At 34.3% G+C, this 17249-nt stretch overlaps 1 protein-coding gene across 7 annotated transcripts in view; it reads right to left on the bottom strand.

The window, feature by feature from the left end:
• Positions 1–17249, bottom strand: part of RUNDC3B (RUN domain containing 3B) — a 130603-nt gene that overhangs the window by 101394 nt on the left and 11960 nt on the right. For all 7 annotated transcript variants that reach the window (XM_044386260.3, XM_044386266.3, XM_026504935.4 and 4 more), the window contains exon 2: positions 10410–10525. In XM_044386260.3, coding sequence (XP_044242195.1) covers positions 10410–10525 — 116 coding nt within the window. The remainder of the gene's footprint in view (positions 1–10409; positions 10526–17249) is intronic.

Here is a 17249-nt window from a genome sequence, read left to right as displayed (position 1 = left end):
ATATGTTGAAGTCCTAACACCCAATGTGATTATATAGGTAATTAAGGCTGAATGAGGTCATAGGGGCGGGGTCCAGAGCTGATTGGACTAGTGTCTTTATAAGCAAGGACATCAGAAAGCACTCTCTCTTTCTCTCTGCCATGTGAGGACACAGCAAGAAGTTGACCATCTACAAGCCAGGAAAAAAGTTCTCACCAGAATCACAATCAGCTAGCCCCTTGATTTTGGACTTTCCAGCCTTCAGAACTGTGAGAAATAAATTTCTGCTGTTTAAGCCACCAGTCTGTGGCATTTTGCTATAGCAGCCTGAATAGACTAAAACAGACAGTTTGGATCGTAGTGGGCTTACTCCAGCTTGGCTAGAACTGTAAAATCAGTGAGGTGTTACTACTATAATTTTTGAAGGCCATAATACGGTAAAGAGTATAGTGTAGTAAAAGACAAATAGTAAAAGATAAATAGAACCCATGCTGCCTGAAAAAGGATACAGTAGAAAAATAAAAGAAGTTTTCTTGGGAAATTTGCCAGAGATGAGAAGAATGAAATGAAAAGTTCAGAATGCAATCGTAACAGCAGAGGAAAGAGAAAAACCATCTGTAAGAAAAGCTTACTAAGAACTGGTTAGAGGGGCGCCTGAGTGGTATAGTTGGTTAAGTGTCTGACTTCAGCTCAGGTCCTGATCTCAGGGTTGTGAGATCAAGCCCTGAGTTGGGCTCTGAGCTGAGACTCTCTCTCCCTCTCCTCTATGCCTCCCCCCTTGCTCTTTTTCTCTAAAATAAATATATAAATCTTAAAAAAAAAAAAAGAGAGAGAGAACTGCATAGAAAGGAATAAAAAGGAAACAGAAGAATGCAGTGGAACTGGAAAATGAAATGACTACTCAAATAAAAGCTTCAATGGGTAATAAGCAGGAGTATAGCTCATGCTCAAGTGGAAAAGAACCTTGCAGACTTCCTGCTCAACGGGGAGTCTGCTTCTCCCTCTCCCTTTGCCCCTCCCCCTGCTCATGCTCTCTCTCTCAAATAAATAAAATCTTAAAAAAAAAAAAAAAAAGGAACCTTGCATCCAAGGGAAAACAAAGAAATTAAAACCCAATACCACGGAATGGAAATAGATGGGATTTATATAAATAGAGGGACATAGGAAAAAGGAGATGTCTTAATTAAAAAATATATATATATATATATATATACTATATCACACAAACATAAACATATATAATAATTACATATTACAGTATATATGATATATACTGTACAAATATATACACATGCCTGAGAATTTTTTTTTTTTTTTTTGAGAGGGAGAAAGAGACTGCAGGGCAGAGGGAAAGGGAGAGAGAGAAATCTCCAGCAGACACCCCGCTGAGCGCAGAGCCCTATGCAGGGCTCAACCCCAGGACTCTGAGATCATGACCTGAGTTGAAATCAAGAGTCCAACGCTTAACCGACTGCACCGTCCAGGCGCCCCTGAGTATTTTTTAATGAAAAATATTTTTACTCACATGACAGTAGAAACTATCTAAAAGGAACTAATGAATACTTCAAATTAGGGCCACAGTTGTTTTATCTCGATGTTACATACTTTGCCCATTAAGTTTAGCTATTCACTCAAATCAACAACAAAGGGCAAGAATAATTTTCAAAGAAGAGAAGAAGAGAAAGTTTTGGAGCTCTCTTTAGAGATAGCAATAATTTGTCTATGAAGTGGGAAACATGGAATTTTAGGAACATCCTCCTGCTACCCAATATAGAACAACAGGAAAACTGGAAATGCTGGATGAAATATAATAAACACACTTTAAAATATAATTAGCATATTGGGGTGCCTGGATGGCTCAGTCGGTTAAACGTCTGACTCTTGGTTTCTGCTCAGGTCATGACCTCAGTGTAGTGCAACAGGGCTCTCCTTAGCTCCAGGCTCGGCTGGAAGTCTGCTTCAGATTCTCTGCCTCTCTCTCTGCCCCTCCCACCGTTCTCAAATATATAAATCTTTAAAAAAATAAAATAAAATATAGTTAGCACATGAAAAAATCACAGAAATCCTTAAGAAGCCAAGAATGATAAACAGAAAATAAGTGGATCTATAAAAACCCTAAACTGAACATACCAAAACAGACTCAAAATACAGAAAGCAAAAATAGATCTATAAGAGTAACTTGGTAAATCCATCAGAATAATAAACATTTCAAATTTTTAAGTTATTAATAGATCAAGCTGTCAAAAATGTAAACAACATTTCAGGAACATAATAAACAATTAAAGAAAACACATTCTTCTCAAGATGAAATATTTATTAAAACTAACCATAAGCTAGGCCGTTAAGCAGAACTTAAAATTTCAAAAAAATCTGCCATACAGACCAAATTCTTTGATAATTTCGTTAACATAGAAGTAAAAATGAAAAGGTAAAATTCTTATTTCCAGTAACATTAAAAATAACCTCCTAAATAACACATAAGCCAAAATAGAAATAATGGAAAGTAGAATTTACCTAAAAATGAATATTAATATTATATATCCCAACTTGTACATGTAACCAAAGCATTACTTGGAGAGAAGTGTGAAAAATAATCTGCTAGGAGCCCAACATGACAAAATAGACTCAAAGAAAATGTACCAGAAGAAATAATGATATGATTAGCATACATAAATGATCAAAAAAGCCATAAGTTAATTACTTGAAAGACTAATAAAATTAACAAATCTCTGGCAATACTATTATGAAAATAAGAGAAAAAGAACTAATAATATTAGGAATGCAAAAGGGGACCAACTGGCCTACAACTGCATGGAGGATAATAGCACCAGGTATCCGCTGATGGAATTTTCATTCCTTAACAGCAACATTAACGAAACACATCATATCCTTCAGAAGAGGGGGAAAATGGTTCACAAATAATGAGGGTAGGGTATAAGTTTTTTTTAAAAAAACAGAATCTCAGTTTTAAAGCATAAACAGAAGAATGTTCTAAAACATAAAACAAATAAAGATGAATATGTGCTGTAAGTTTTAGTCTTTAGAGCTCTTTAATAAGCTTCAACTTTTTAAAACCATTTAGATAAATTTAGCTATTTTAAATGTGGTACATTGAAAGGAAAAATTGCAACTAACAAGGGATTAAATAATTAAGAGGGCACAGAAAAGAAAAAACTGATAGTGGAAAATAATATAGACGAGAAGTTGTCAACAACGTAAAGAGACCTATAAGCATATACATACTCCACCTGGCCCAGGGTTTTTACTGGCAAAATCTATCTTAAGAGACAATTCCAAACTTATGGAAAATTCTTACAAAGAGTTAAAAAAGATAAAACACCTCTGATTCATTTAATGAAGATAATATAATTTGATAACAAAAACCAAAACAAGTACAAAACAGAGAAATTACAAAGAACCAAAACTCCTACAGTAATAGTAAACTAAATTCTAAATCTGGCCAAGTACATTAAAACAATAGATGAGGCTCAAGAATATATGGATTTAACATTAAGAAAACTATTGATGTAATTCTTAACATTAAAAAATTAAAGGAGAATTCTGGTTCCAGACAAGATAAAGTAGATGCACTTTCCTTTTGGTAAATACAACTACAAACTCTGGGAATTACATATAAAACAAGTATGAGACTATTCCAAAAATGGAGAATAAAAGGAAGACTGGCTAGAGATCTTGGAAGCCAAGAAATGACACAGCAGGTAAGTTTCCTTGTCTTGTACGTCCCAGACTCTGTGCTAGACACATTAGCAACCTGAAATAGGCTGGCCGTCTCCTCTTGAGCGTTCTCAGTTATATTTAATGGTAGAAACAAAAATTATAACAGTCAAATGTGGTTCTAATCTTTTGTAGGGGAAATATTTAAAGCAATTATATGTATTTTTTAAGTTTTTTATTTTAATTCCAGTATAGTTAGCATACAGTGTTATATTAGTTTCAGGTATATAATACAGTGATTCAATAATTCTGTATATTACTCAGTGATCCTCATGATAATTTTCTCTTAATCTCCCCACCACCATATCCTCACTGTAACTATCTGCTTGTTCTCCATAGATAGTTAAAAGTCTATTTCTTGGTTTGTCTCTTTGTTTTTCCTATGTTCTCTTGTTTTCTTTGTTAAATTTCACATGAGTGAAATCATATAGTATTTGTCTTTCCCTTGACTTATTTTATTTAGCACCATACTCTCTAGCCCCATCCGTGTTTTTGTAAATGGCAAGATTTTTGTTTGTTTGTTTGTTTGTTTACAGAGAGAGCCATAGCTTGAGCACAAGCGGGGGCAAGGGGAGGGTCAGAGGGAGAAAGAAAATCTTCTGGCAGGGCTCAATCTCACCACGCTGAGATCATGACCGAAGCTGAAACTGAGTTGGACATTTAACCAACTGAGCCACCCAGGCATTCCATTTTTTCTTACGGTTAAATAATATCCATTGTGTGTGTGTATGTGTGCCCGTGTGAGTGTGTGCCCGTGTGTGTGTGTGCCCGTGTGTGTGTGTGTGTGTGCACGCGTGTGGCACATTTTAAAAAAGATTTTAATTATTTGTCAGAGAGAGAGAGAAATAGAGAGCGAGAACAAGAAGAGGGAGCAGCAGGCAGAGGGAAAAGCAGGGTCCCTGCTGAGCAAGGAGCCTGATGTGGGACTCAATTCCAGGACCCTGGGATCATGACAGGAGCTGAAGGCAGATGCTTGCTTAACTGACTGAGTCACCCAGGTGTCCCAATATACACATTTTTCTTTATCCATTCATCTATCGATGAACACGGGCTACTTCCATAATTTGGCTATTGTAAATAATGCTACAATAAGCATAGGGATACATATATCCTTTCAAATTACTGTTTTTATATTCTTTGGATAAATACCCAGTAGTGTGATTACTGGATTATAGGATAGTTCTATTTTTAATTTCTTAAAGCAATTATATTATCAATGGGCAGAGAATGAAGGGAAATGAAGAAAGGTATGGCTTTTAAATTTAAGACTGGAAAATGATGACATTCATAGACTGTGATAAATTATGGATATACAACGTAGTACCTGGAGCAACCACTTAAAAAATCTATACAAAGAGATACACTCAAAAACAATATACATAGACAAAAATGGAATTCTAAAAAACATTCAAGTAACCCACAGGAAGACAAGAAAAGGAAAACAGAGAAATGAAAAACAGAGGGAATAGAAAACTAAAAAATAAAGTGGAAAGTCTATTGTATTTATGTTTTTTCTTGCTTCTTTTATCATCTCATTTCTGCCTGAAGACAGTTCTTCAGCCAGTCTACGGGCAAAAAATTCCTTAGCTTTCCTTGGCTTGAGAATGTCTAGATTTTCCCTTTATTAGTGAAGGATAATTCTGCTAGATATCGGAGTCTGTGACGGCATTTTTCTCTTAGCACTTGAAAGAAGTGCTTCCATGGTTTCTGATGAGAGATCTGCTATCATTCAAATTGTTTTTCCCTTAAGACAGGGTGTAACACTTCTCCTGCTACTTTCAACATTTTCTCTTTGTCTTTATTTCTCAAAAGTTTAATTATAATGTGTCTTCTTTGGATTTACACTATGATTCACTCAGTTTTTCAAATCTGTATGTTTACATTTCTTGACAAATTTGGGAAATTTTCAGCCATATATTTTTAGCTCATCTCTCAGAGATACTCTGATGAAAAAAGAGTTAGATCTTTTGTTATAGTTCCACAGGTCCCTGCAGCCCTATTTTTTTTAAGTCCACTTTTTAGTTTTAGATTATTTTTAGTCTTTGTTGTTTAGACTAAAAAATTTTTCTGTCTTCTAGTTCAATGACTCTTTCCTCTGTCCCCTCTATCTTCCTGTTGAGCCTATCTGTTGAGTTTTTTATTATGGTTTTGTAATTCTCATAACAGAACTTCTATTTGGTTCTTCTTTATATCTTCTGTTTCTTTGGTGATGTTATCTACTTTTCAATTGTTTCAAGCATGTTTGTAACTGCTCATTGAAGCATTTGTAACTGCTCATCGAAGCATTTTTATCATGACCAATTTATGATTTTTGTCACTAATACTTAATACCTCCGTCATCTCAATGTTGATATCTATTGATTGTCTTCATCATTCAATTTGAGATCTTCCTGGTTCTTGGTATGACGAGTGATCTTCAAATGAAACCTGGACATGTTCACATTATAAGTCTCAGGACCTTATTTAAAACTTCTGTTTTCACTGGCTTTCTATGACAGTTCTAGCAGGGGAAGGGCAGGAGTAGGGGGCACCACTTCACTACTGCCAAGTGGAGGGAGAAGTCCACTTTTCCTAGTTGGCCTCCGCTGACATTTGAGTATGGGGAGTCCTCATTACTGCTAGGTAGAGGTGGAAGTCCAGGCTTTCTACATGGTCTCTATTGACAATGCACTGGGAATTGCCTTGTTACTGCTGGGTGATGGTGAAAGACATAAGTCTCCAACAGGTCTCTTTTGATACAACCTCAGGATGGCAGGGAAATGACTCCTTATTACTGCTGGGTGGGAATGGAAGTCCAGGCTCATCAATAACATGGTGGGGGTGTGAGGTAAAATGGGAAGAGAGGGCTCACAACCAGCCAGGAAGGAAGAAGTCCCAGTTCTCTGCTTGGCTCTCTCTGATACCACTCTGATGGTGGTGGTGGGACACTCTGTTACATCTCATGAGGAGGGAATTCTAAGTTCCCCATTTAGTTTTTTCTGGCCCGGGTGGCGGCGGTACCACACTTTTTCTGTGGCATTTGTCTAAAGTAGAGGAGGGAATATTTAAAAGTCTTCCGCCTTGGGGCGCCTGGATGACTCAGTTAAGCATCTGACTCCTGGTTTCAGCTCAGGTCATGATCTTGGGGTCATGAGATTGAGCCCTGCATCAGGCTCCACACTCAGTGTGGAGTCTGCTTGAGATTCTCTCTCCGTCTCCCTCTGCACCTCTTGCTCATGCTCTCTCTAAAATAAATAAATAAATCTTTTAAAAAATAAAAATAAAAGTCTTTTGCCTTGCTTTCTGTACCTGCTGATGTTTATAGTCTACTGGCTTATCCAGTCTTGGATATACAAGGAAAATCAGAAAATTCAAAGAACCCATCAAGTCATTCCCATAGTCTGTTTACAGTCCCTAGAAAGTGTCCCTTCTTCTACCTTTTGGAGTCTTCTTTTGTTTTATATAATAATGTCCAGGGTTTTAGATATACTTAGTGAGAGAAATAGGGAAAAGTACATTCGCTTCATCTTTAGAATTTCTCCTAAATTAATTTTTTATAGTCATCTCATCCATCTCTAAAGTGGATAACAAAGGAAATAATACTGTATTTATCCCTATCAAACTTGTACACAGGCAACTAATTTATTAGAGAATTAAGACATTAAATAATAAATAGTTTAATTTTTAAAAAACTATGAGATTTGACTTGGTCTTAATTTCAATGTAAACCAAAAGTGTGACATGGGAATAAAAATGTCAATGTAATCTTAAATTCTGAACTAATACAGAGTTCACCTCTCTGAAGCACCTTACTCAGTTCTGAGTATCATCTTTTAAGAGCAATACTAATAAACCAGTGATAAACCAGAAGAGTAAGATAGTGGTGGTTCCGGACGTTGAAGGAACTACAGATACACTACTTAGAACAAAGGGGGACTGAGGAGCAAAGGTTATATAATAGCAATCTTTTAATGTTTATTAGGCTCAAAACTGAAAAAGAGTGGCAGGAAACAGATCAAAGCAGACTGAGATAGGTTGGCTTTATTTACATAAGATTTTTCTAATAATCCAAACTGCCCCAAAATGTGATGAATTGCTTTACTATCCTAAGTCCCAACACATCAAAAGTATTAAAACCAAGACTGTATGCCCACCAATCACAACTATCTTTTGAGTGGCTTGCTTCAGGAGAGAGCCTAGAATAATTTTTAACCTGCAATTCATGGTGCTACCTGACGTGGCGCTATGGAGTTGGAGGGTCGGGTACAATTGCTGCTGAGCAGGTAAAATGCCCCATTTCCCCAATCTGCTTCAACAAGACATTCCACTTATTATATACCCAGCATCTACAGCTGCTTTTATTAGGGCAGGTGCAGATGAGGTGGAGAGAAGGATGATACTTTAAAAAAAATAAAAGTCCAAAAATTAGTGAAGATCTGAACTGAGGTCTCTTTGAATTCTATATTTTGTGATTAGTTCCTAATTCTTAGCTATATTCCAGGAAAGTAAGATCATCATTTTATTGAGCAATAACTGTAAACAGGATTAATGTATGTCATTTTAAAAGCCTCGTTTTCTTCAATTATGGGACTTTTACAATGAATAAAGAAATAACTGTTTCAAGTTTTCCACTTTACCTGTATCAATACAGACTATTTTGTGCCTGGGGGTGGATTTTATCTTTCTCTGAAAAATTTAATATGTAAACTAAATGCCCTTTTATTTGAAAAATAAAAAGTAGCTGGAGAAAAGTAAATCTCACAGACCCACAAAGTTATACATTTTAAATTTGTACTTTTAAAAGACAAATATTGAAAAAATTAGTTGTTATACACTAAATTTTAGGTGTACTATAAAAATAATCATATAACCTTGCCAAAAGTAAAAGCAATTTGTTATAGTCTAGAACACTAAAATAATATGGAAGTCTGTAGACACTTGAGTCTTTAAAATACTTCATCTCAAAAGTTAAAAATCATTTCATGATTCATATCTATACTAATCACAGTGACCACATTAGTCAATTTACAGGAACTTTTTTTAAAAGCATATTTTAAATTATTATTTTTACTTAACTTAAAAAATTAACACAAATTCCACTGTATCATCATTCTTACTGTCTTAGTCATACTAGTGGAATTCTTATCCATAAATCAACTAGGGATTCTATTTTCAACATGGTAGTTCACTGGCTTCTCAGAAATGACACCCACTGTTAAGTAATTCTAAAGGTCTATTATCTAGATTTTGCTGAGGCAGGACTCAGAAGATGGCAGGCTAGTGTGCAGGAGGAGTCCACATATGTGTTCATGAGTCTGCCCAATCACTCAGCATGGATATCTCAACATGGCCTGTTTTCTGCTGATAGCTGCTTATGTATTTTGTGAGTGAATCATATGCTAAATGGTATACTGAATCAAGGGAATTGAAGTTCTATGATAAAATATTTGTGAACATTAAGATACATCAAGGTCTACTGTGTTGCATGTGTTTTTTAATCACATATTATTTATAAATTTATATGTAAAATATTTAAATATTATCACCACACAATATAGTAACCCAGACAATATCTCAAAATACTCTCTTATCCTTTGCTTTTATAAAAACTTATTTTCTTATAAAAGGTAACATTAATGGCAGAAAATTTAAGAAATACAGAGGACCAAAGTAAGAAAAGCATAACTTTTTAAATGCAAAATAACAAACTTTTAACCGAAAAGCATCAGTGATTTTATGGACCTCATTTTAAATTGCAAAGGGCTGACTGAATCCAGATTTTGTTCTCCCATGTAATTAAATTCAACCCTTTGTTATAGGCTCACAGGACTCCTCAACTGATTTAAACACTTAGGGGTAAAACTTGAGGCTTTCAGCATCAAAAAGCACAGAAGAGAATTATCCTTTAGCTTAAATTTGGGATTCTCATAAGTTATATTACCAAAGCAGATTACTCATTTGAAACTATACCATTAAGATAGTAAAGATAATAAAAAGTTGAGTTAAAACATCTGATGATCAAGTTTCCTTTAGGAAGACAAGATAATGGGATTAATGTGATAAAGTTATTATTTATTACTACTAAGAGTTATGCTACATAATATTTTTTGGTGTTATCTATATTTTACAGGTATTTTTAAAGTAAACATATTTTATAATTCTGAGAGACCACAGCTCCCATCTGACCTTTTAAATTTTAAGAGATTTATCTTTCTAATGTAAATATATTTACTGATTTATTTTGAAACCACAGTTGAGCATATTTTTTTTACATACCTCTTTTAACTATTTATGGTGAAAAATTTTTCAATGATCCCAAAGTTTAATGAAGTAGGGATTAAGCAAACAAACTCAATGCCTGGATGCTTCTTTGTAAGTTGGTTAAAATACCATCTAGTAACCTTTGAAGACCGGCTACCTCTCAATTTAAGTTTTCATTTTAATTACTTACAGAAAGTGACTCTGCTTCCTGTATGTGACACAAATGCACTCAACACTTTTAATGCACCCTGGAAACAGGCATAAATCGTAGAACAGAAATTCATTTCCAGGGACAAAGGGTAGGTCAGAAGATAAGGCATTCTAAAACCAGTTTTATGTTTCTCAAGATGCAATATGGCTATTATCTAAATCGTACCAGACTGTATGGATTCCAAAATCTCAAGCTTCTAAAAAAGAAAGCTGCTGTGAGATGAAAAATACATTAATTCTGTTACCTTTTAGCCGGTGACTTAGAATCTGTTCCAAAATGGCTGCAAAATTGTTAAATTCAGGAGAAGAATCATCAATTGTCTCAAAGCAGGACCGATCAATCAGGGTCTTCACAGAAAACCTGTGGAAAAAAAAGAGTTGATTCATTCACCTAAGTAGGAAAAATGAAAAGAAAGCAATTTGGGGAAATATAAAAATGTAAGTATTATATTTACTGAAAACTCCATTCAAATTTACTCTGTGAATAGAAAATTTTACATAAATATCAGGCTTTCAGTTATATATTTACTATCTATTGAATGCAGTAAGATTTATGAGTAGCTCACTGTCTTCACAGACATTAAAATCAGAATTTTAAAATGACCTAAATTATTAAATCCAAAAACTCAAAAGCTACAATAGTGCTTATAAGAAATTTAAGTGTCAGACCCAAATGCTTTTAAAAGTTTTAGAGCACAAAATTAAATGAAACAGGTTGCAAGTATGCATGAAGTACAGATCCAAAGTTTTTATGAGCTTTATAAAAAGGAAAAATTACGTATCTGTAAAGTATGCTATATTTTTCCTTCTTATCAGATGTCCTTTGTCTCTATTTTTGAGTCACAATCAATGCACTTTCCAAGACTTAGCTCAAATGCCATCTCTTCAATGAAGAATTATCCTCCTGCACATTCCTAGCACAAGCATTTTGTTTGTATGGCCCTTTAAGAGACAATTACAGTTGATCTTACTGCTATTATCTGTAGTATCTATCTTATTAGAATACAAATTCCTTCAGGGCCATACGTATAAATGTGCAGAAACATATCTTCTGCACTTTTATATCTTCCTCAGCTTCAGCACAGGGGACAATGCCTTGAACACTGCTGTCAGTAAGTACTTGTTGATTTATTTGTAAGCCCTTCTTTGAAGGAATAGCAAAGAAACATTTACATGCCAATACCATGGCAAGACAAAAAAAAAAGTTTATGATTGTTAACATGTAACAACATTCATGTCACCACCATGAAAGTTGCAATACAGAACAGTTCTGCCATCTCAAGCAATTCCTTCATGCCATCCTTTTATAGTCATACCCTATAAAGGGTGACAAATGAGTGCCTAAGCATGGACAATCAGTGAGGAAAGAAGCAATGGGGAAAACTATGAGAGCTGTTAAGTAATTAGGAATGTAAACTATGAAGGAGATAAAGGAGTACAAACTCTTTCTTATGTTTTAGGCTTGTTGGTTATACTATTCAATCAGGATAGAAAATAAAGGAGAAAAGTATAGAGGGTAATATAAAGAGATTTGTTTATATGATTACATCTAAAAACTCTACACTAAAAACTCTCTTCCTTGCCAGTTATGATGTGTAGGGAGATTGAAAAAAAAACAGTAAAACATTTATATAGTACACTGTAATTTAAAACATTAGAAATATTGAGAATTTAAGGGTTTTCTTTGTAAAAAAATTTACCAACAGTAGTTTGAACAGTGCTTGCATTCTTACTGTATAACTTAAAATATGGACTGAGCATATTTTCTATGCCTTGGCAAATTACTCCTTTCTAAGTCTGGACCAGTTTCCAACATTTTATCCTTTGCGCTTTCAACTGTGAAAATCTCGGAGAGGCCATATAATGTGAAGTGGCTTGCCAGCACCACTCCTGCTGGGACCTCCTTTTTGTCATAACCACTCTGTTCATTTATATCAATATATTCACCTTCACTAAATTCCTCTGGCTACATACCTAAATACCCTTGAACAGCAGCAGTGTCAGTATTCCCATGAGTAACTCTTTCTTTCTTTCCTTTTTTTTTTAAGATTTATTTATTTTAGAGAAAGAGAGCACCAGTGGGAGGGGCAGAGAGAGAGCGAGAATCTCAAGGGCTCCATCTCAGGACCCTGAAATCACAACCTGAGCCAAACGCAAGAGTGAGACCTTTAACTGACTGTGCCACCCAGGTGCTCTTGTGATTAACTATTTCTTCTATAATTCCACTTAAGTTCAATCCAAATTTCACTTCCACTGTCAGCACTTTCCATTTCTTCACCACATTTTCATCTTTGTTGGTCAGTTCAGTCTTTCAATTATCCATTTTTATAAAACATCATGTGGGTTTATCACCAAGACACAAGGAAGCAACACAACTACAGGTTTTGATTTCTGTGTGTGAACTAATAGCACATAAATAGTGACCAATGCTAGGCAGGCTTAGAAGGAAGTGATCTGACTGGTCACTGATCATCATGTGCATTTGTTATTAACACAGTGATTTGTAGGCTAAGGTGCCAGCAACAAAATTTTATTTTATGCAATTACTCATAGTTCATATACCATGATAGTCAAACTGGAACTGTGTTATTATAGGCCTGGTATTAACTGAATTGTAGTAACTGAAATAGTACATATTGGAACTGTGCAAAGAGAAGACTGCCCCATTTATTAATTACAAACAGAACAATTTATTACATGTTAGCATAAATTATTTTATAAAATGTATCTTTTCCAAAACAACAAAAAATTAGCAAGAATAGCACTGTTGTGTCTCTTTGCACATATTTTAATTTATTGTTGAATAGAAGAGAATAAATCCTCATATCTGCTTCTGTATTCAATCTATTTTAATATTATACACCATGTATCCTCTGGAAAACTCCACTGTACGCTCATTAAAGAATGGGAACAAAAAAGGCAAATACTGTCTTAGAACTGTTAAGAAGATAATTTCTGACCTTTTGGACCTCTGAAGGGGTGAGGGTCCAGGAGAACACTTTGAGAACCACTATCTAAGGCATTCTTTGTATGTAATGAAATAACTTTTCTCTTTGGTAACTAGAATGGTAGTAATTATATATTCTTGAGAGCACTGGGAAAATAATTATTCAAATAACTTTCAGTCCTCTTTGGTCAGGGCAAATAACCTTGACAGAGCTGGATTAACATTCAGTACATAGTACTATCTACAACTACAACTAGGACTTAAAGGCGGAAGCCATTATGTAAAGAAAAAATAAGAACAGCTAAGAAAGAAGTAGCACTGATGAAGTGGTCTCTGGTACCTAAAAGATAGTCAAGTTAGATAAACATCAGATGTAATACAGGAGTAAATCAATAGAAACAAAAAGAAGATAAACCAGGTTAAACAGGGACTTGAAAACTTGTTTTTCTTTCCTATGTCCATCTCACTGACGATATACAGGAGAAAAATCCTGCCAATCCTTAGCAAACTTTCAATAAGAATAAATAAGTATAATGTTCTTATTCAGTAGTAAGAGATTGAAAAGTGTTCCTAAAATGAATAAACAAAACACCTAGTCTGGTTTTTGACTTAAATAAAAGGAAATTTTGGAATGTTTTAATATTTCCCTCCAATCTTCATTAGGTAGAATGGAATAGGAAGTCTGACTCTACAATCACATTTAAGGCAGAAGTAATCTATTGCTTTAAAAAATTATGGCATTTAAGATCATAATGCACATCAGTGAAATGAAATGAAAATTTTACTTAAAGATAAAAATAACATAGTACTTCTTTCATCAAAAAGAACTAGGTTTGAATATTCAATTTCTTTTTTTAATAGATATTTGTTTATTTATTTATTTATTTGACAGAGGGAGAGAGCACAAGCAGGGGGAGCAGCAGGCAGAAGAAGAGGGAGACACAGGCTCCCCACTGAGCAGGGAGCCCGATGAGGAGCTCTATCCCAGGACCCTGGGATCATGACCTGAGTCGAAGGCAGACACTTAACCAACCGAGCCACCCAGGTGCCCCTGAATATTCGATTTCTAACTATAACAATCTGATAAGATTTTAGTCACTATTGTCCTCCAGGAATAATACAAAATCCTAACAGATTATCTACATTGTAAACTATAACGGGAAGAAAAGCCATGGATATTAATACATATATTTTTGTAGCACCAAGAGCCATACACACATCAATCAATAGTCAATAAACTACTTGTGTCTTTTTTATCATGTTATCAGTACCTTGTATTCCTACAGAAGACACTATTTGCATGACAAAAACCTAAAATGGTAAATCTCATAGCACTAAATTACTTTTAATCCAACACCTGAATAAAAATAAAAACAAAAATAAAAACAAAGTCCAAATACCCTAAAGCATACCTTTATACACAAGTTCTGTTATTTCCAAGCATGAAGATATTTAAGGGTGAGAAAGCATTTTAAATATTCTATTACATCAAGGTTGATAAGGAACAAAAAGAACGTTTCCTGCCTTTGCTTCATCATTTATATCCTACTCTCCTCCTACAAAATTTCAGAAGGTAACTTAGTTCCTTAGAATCCATGTTTTACTTCTAGCTAGCCAAGTCTTCCCACTCAACACTTATTTCTCCAGAATCATGTAGCTAGCTCCATTATGCCAAAATAATGAGAATCTTTTCCTCCATAACACAGTAACTAGCCAAGATGTGCTATAAAAACCAAACCGGTAAAAAGAATTTCAATACATCTAAAAAAATATCTCCCAGATGCTGAGCTATTTCCTGATAATGATGACATTAATATTAGTCATCTATTTCCTGAAGAAGACTGATTTTAAAATAATGAAATGACAATTTGATGAATGTCTAAAAATACCAAATCAAGTCTAAGTAACAGCTTTTACATAAGAATTAAAAATTCAAAAATGTACATAAAAAGGTCATATAATCAAGCACAGTTTTTGAAATGTTTCTGTCTAAACAGATTCTCTTTTCCACTTTCAATGCCCAAAGAAAATTGTTGGTAGGTCAGAAATAGAAAAGAATGCAAATAAAACCTTTGAACCTAAGATAGCATGAACTACCTTTTTTACTTTGGCAACATACCAAGAAAAATGAGAGTTACCAAAACTATGTTTAAAAAATCTTCGTTACACCATATTAAATTAATTCCTCCCATGAGTCATAGATTTGTAATTATATAAATAATTAAAAAGTAAAAATGTGACAACAAAATTTAAAAATATTACTCTGTTAAAGTTCTACATAATTGGAAAGAAACTATTAAAAAGTGGAAATCCACCTTTAATATTTAAGGCTTTGCATTAGTAATATATACATATACATTCATATATATGCAGAGTGATCAAGAAGGAAAAAATATACTTCCATCCCCTTACAATAAGCAAACATGCTTCAAAAACCATAAACTCCAGGGTGCCTGAGTGGCTCAGTCGGTTGAACATCCAACCCGATTTGGGCTCAGGTCATGGTCTCAGGGCTGTGAGATGGAGCCCACCTTTGGGCTGGGTGTGGAGCATGCTTAGGATTCTCTCTCTCCCTTTCTCTCTGTCCTCCCCCCCCACCCCTGCCACTCTCTCCCTCTTAAAATAAATAAATAAATAAAACTATCAATTTCACACAAAACAGATTTTCCTACCTATACACAGATTTTCTTACCTACCATTAAATCTCTTTACCACAGAATTATACCTGAAGATAACCAAAGTACATAAAAACATCTAGAATCATCACATTTCAAAACTAAAAGGATTTCAGAAAAGTCATTCATAAGTGATATTTTTAAGTAGAACATAACTATCCAAATCCTGAGATAGGATTCTTTCCACTATTCACACCAAAATTATAGAATTCCTTATAATGTCTATTGCTGCTAGCAGTCAAAGGGGCAGGTAACTATCTTCTGCCATTAATATAATATTCATCATCAATAATCAACAAGGAGATGGCTGCTGGGAAACAGGATACAATTTATGCCAAATACAATGTAAATCAGTAACTGTAGATAATAGCTTATTTCCTTTCTTATATTTTATACCAGAAACTCAAAATTAGAATCAACAATTTTGCCTTTTTTTTGAGTATTATGAAAGTAATGAATTCCCAAAAATCATGTGTATTTCACCTTTAATTTTTCTATAATTTTAATCTTTCTATAATAAAAAAAAATTCTTTACACATATCCTCTTAGGAGGAGTCTGCAGACTACTATCACAGGCCAAGTCCAACCTGTTGCCAGTTTTTATAAATGAAGTTTTATTGCAACACAGGGAAAAAAAGTCAACAAATTTCTCTGAAATGGTAGCCTAAAAGTCTCTCTCTTATTATAGTGTTTACTATTTTAAAAAATTTAACCCTATGTAAAAACTAAAAGAGAAAAGTGTATTTTAAAATATTTTCCCCACCTGTACTGACCAAATTTATTTAAAAAAAATTTTTTTTAAGATTTTATTTATTTATTCGACAGAGATAGAGACAGCCAGCGAGAGAGGGAACACAAGCAGGAGGAGTGGGAGAGGAAGAAGCAGGCTCCTAGCAGAGGAGCCTGATGTGGGGCTCGATCCCAGAACGCCGGGATCACGCCCTGAGCCAAAGACAGACGCTTAACCGCTGTGCCACCTAGGCGCCCCTATATTTAAATTTTTTTATTAAACACCTGTGAAGTGCACTGTTTTAATTATATTTATTTATTTATGTATTTTATTATGTTCAGTTAGCCAACACAGTACATCAAGAACTGATGATATACTACTATATGTTGACAAAATGCCTTTTAAAGAGAATTGTTAATCTAAGTACTTTAAGGATGAGATACTATATAATTAACACCTTGTATTGCTACATAAGCAGACTGATGACAACAGATTGCTCAACATGAAAAATAACATTAGGTGCACTATCTTAAAAAAAACAAAGGATAAGACAAAATTTTCCAAAAAAATAAAAATAAACATCTAAAATTAGAAAGCTATGAAACCAAGAAAACTTCCCATCTTAACATAAATTAACTCATTAAATCTCTTATACAAAAGACCTCCCAATTAAAAACATTTTAATGAAGAATACTTTATACCCTTGGACAACCAATCCTTCTGGAATCCAAAT

Source organism: Ursus arctos, unplaced genomic scaffold (genome assembly GCF_023065955.2).
Source record: "Ursus arctos isolate Adak ecotype North America unplaced genomic scaffold, UrsArc2.0 scaffold_3, whole genome shotgun sequence".
Taxonomy (NCBI): Eukaryota; Metazoa; Chordata; class Mammalia; order Carnivora; family Ursidae; genus Ursus; species Ursus arctos.
Note: the sequence above shows the minus strand (reverse complement) of the source record. Positions and strands in the feature narration are given on the sequence as shown.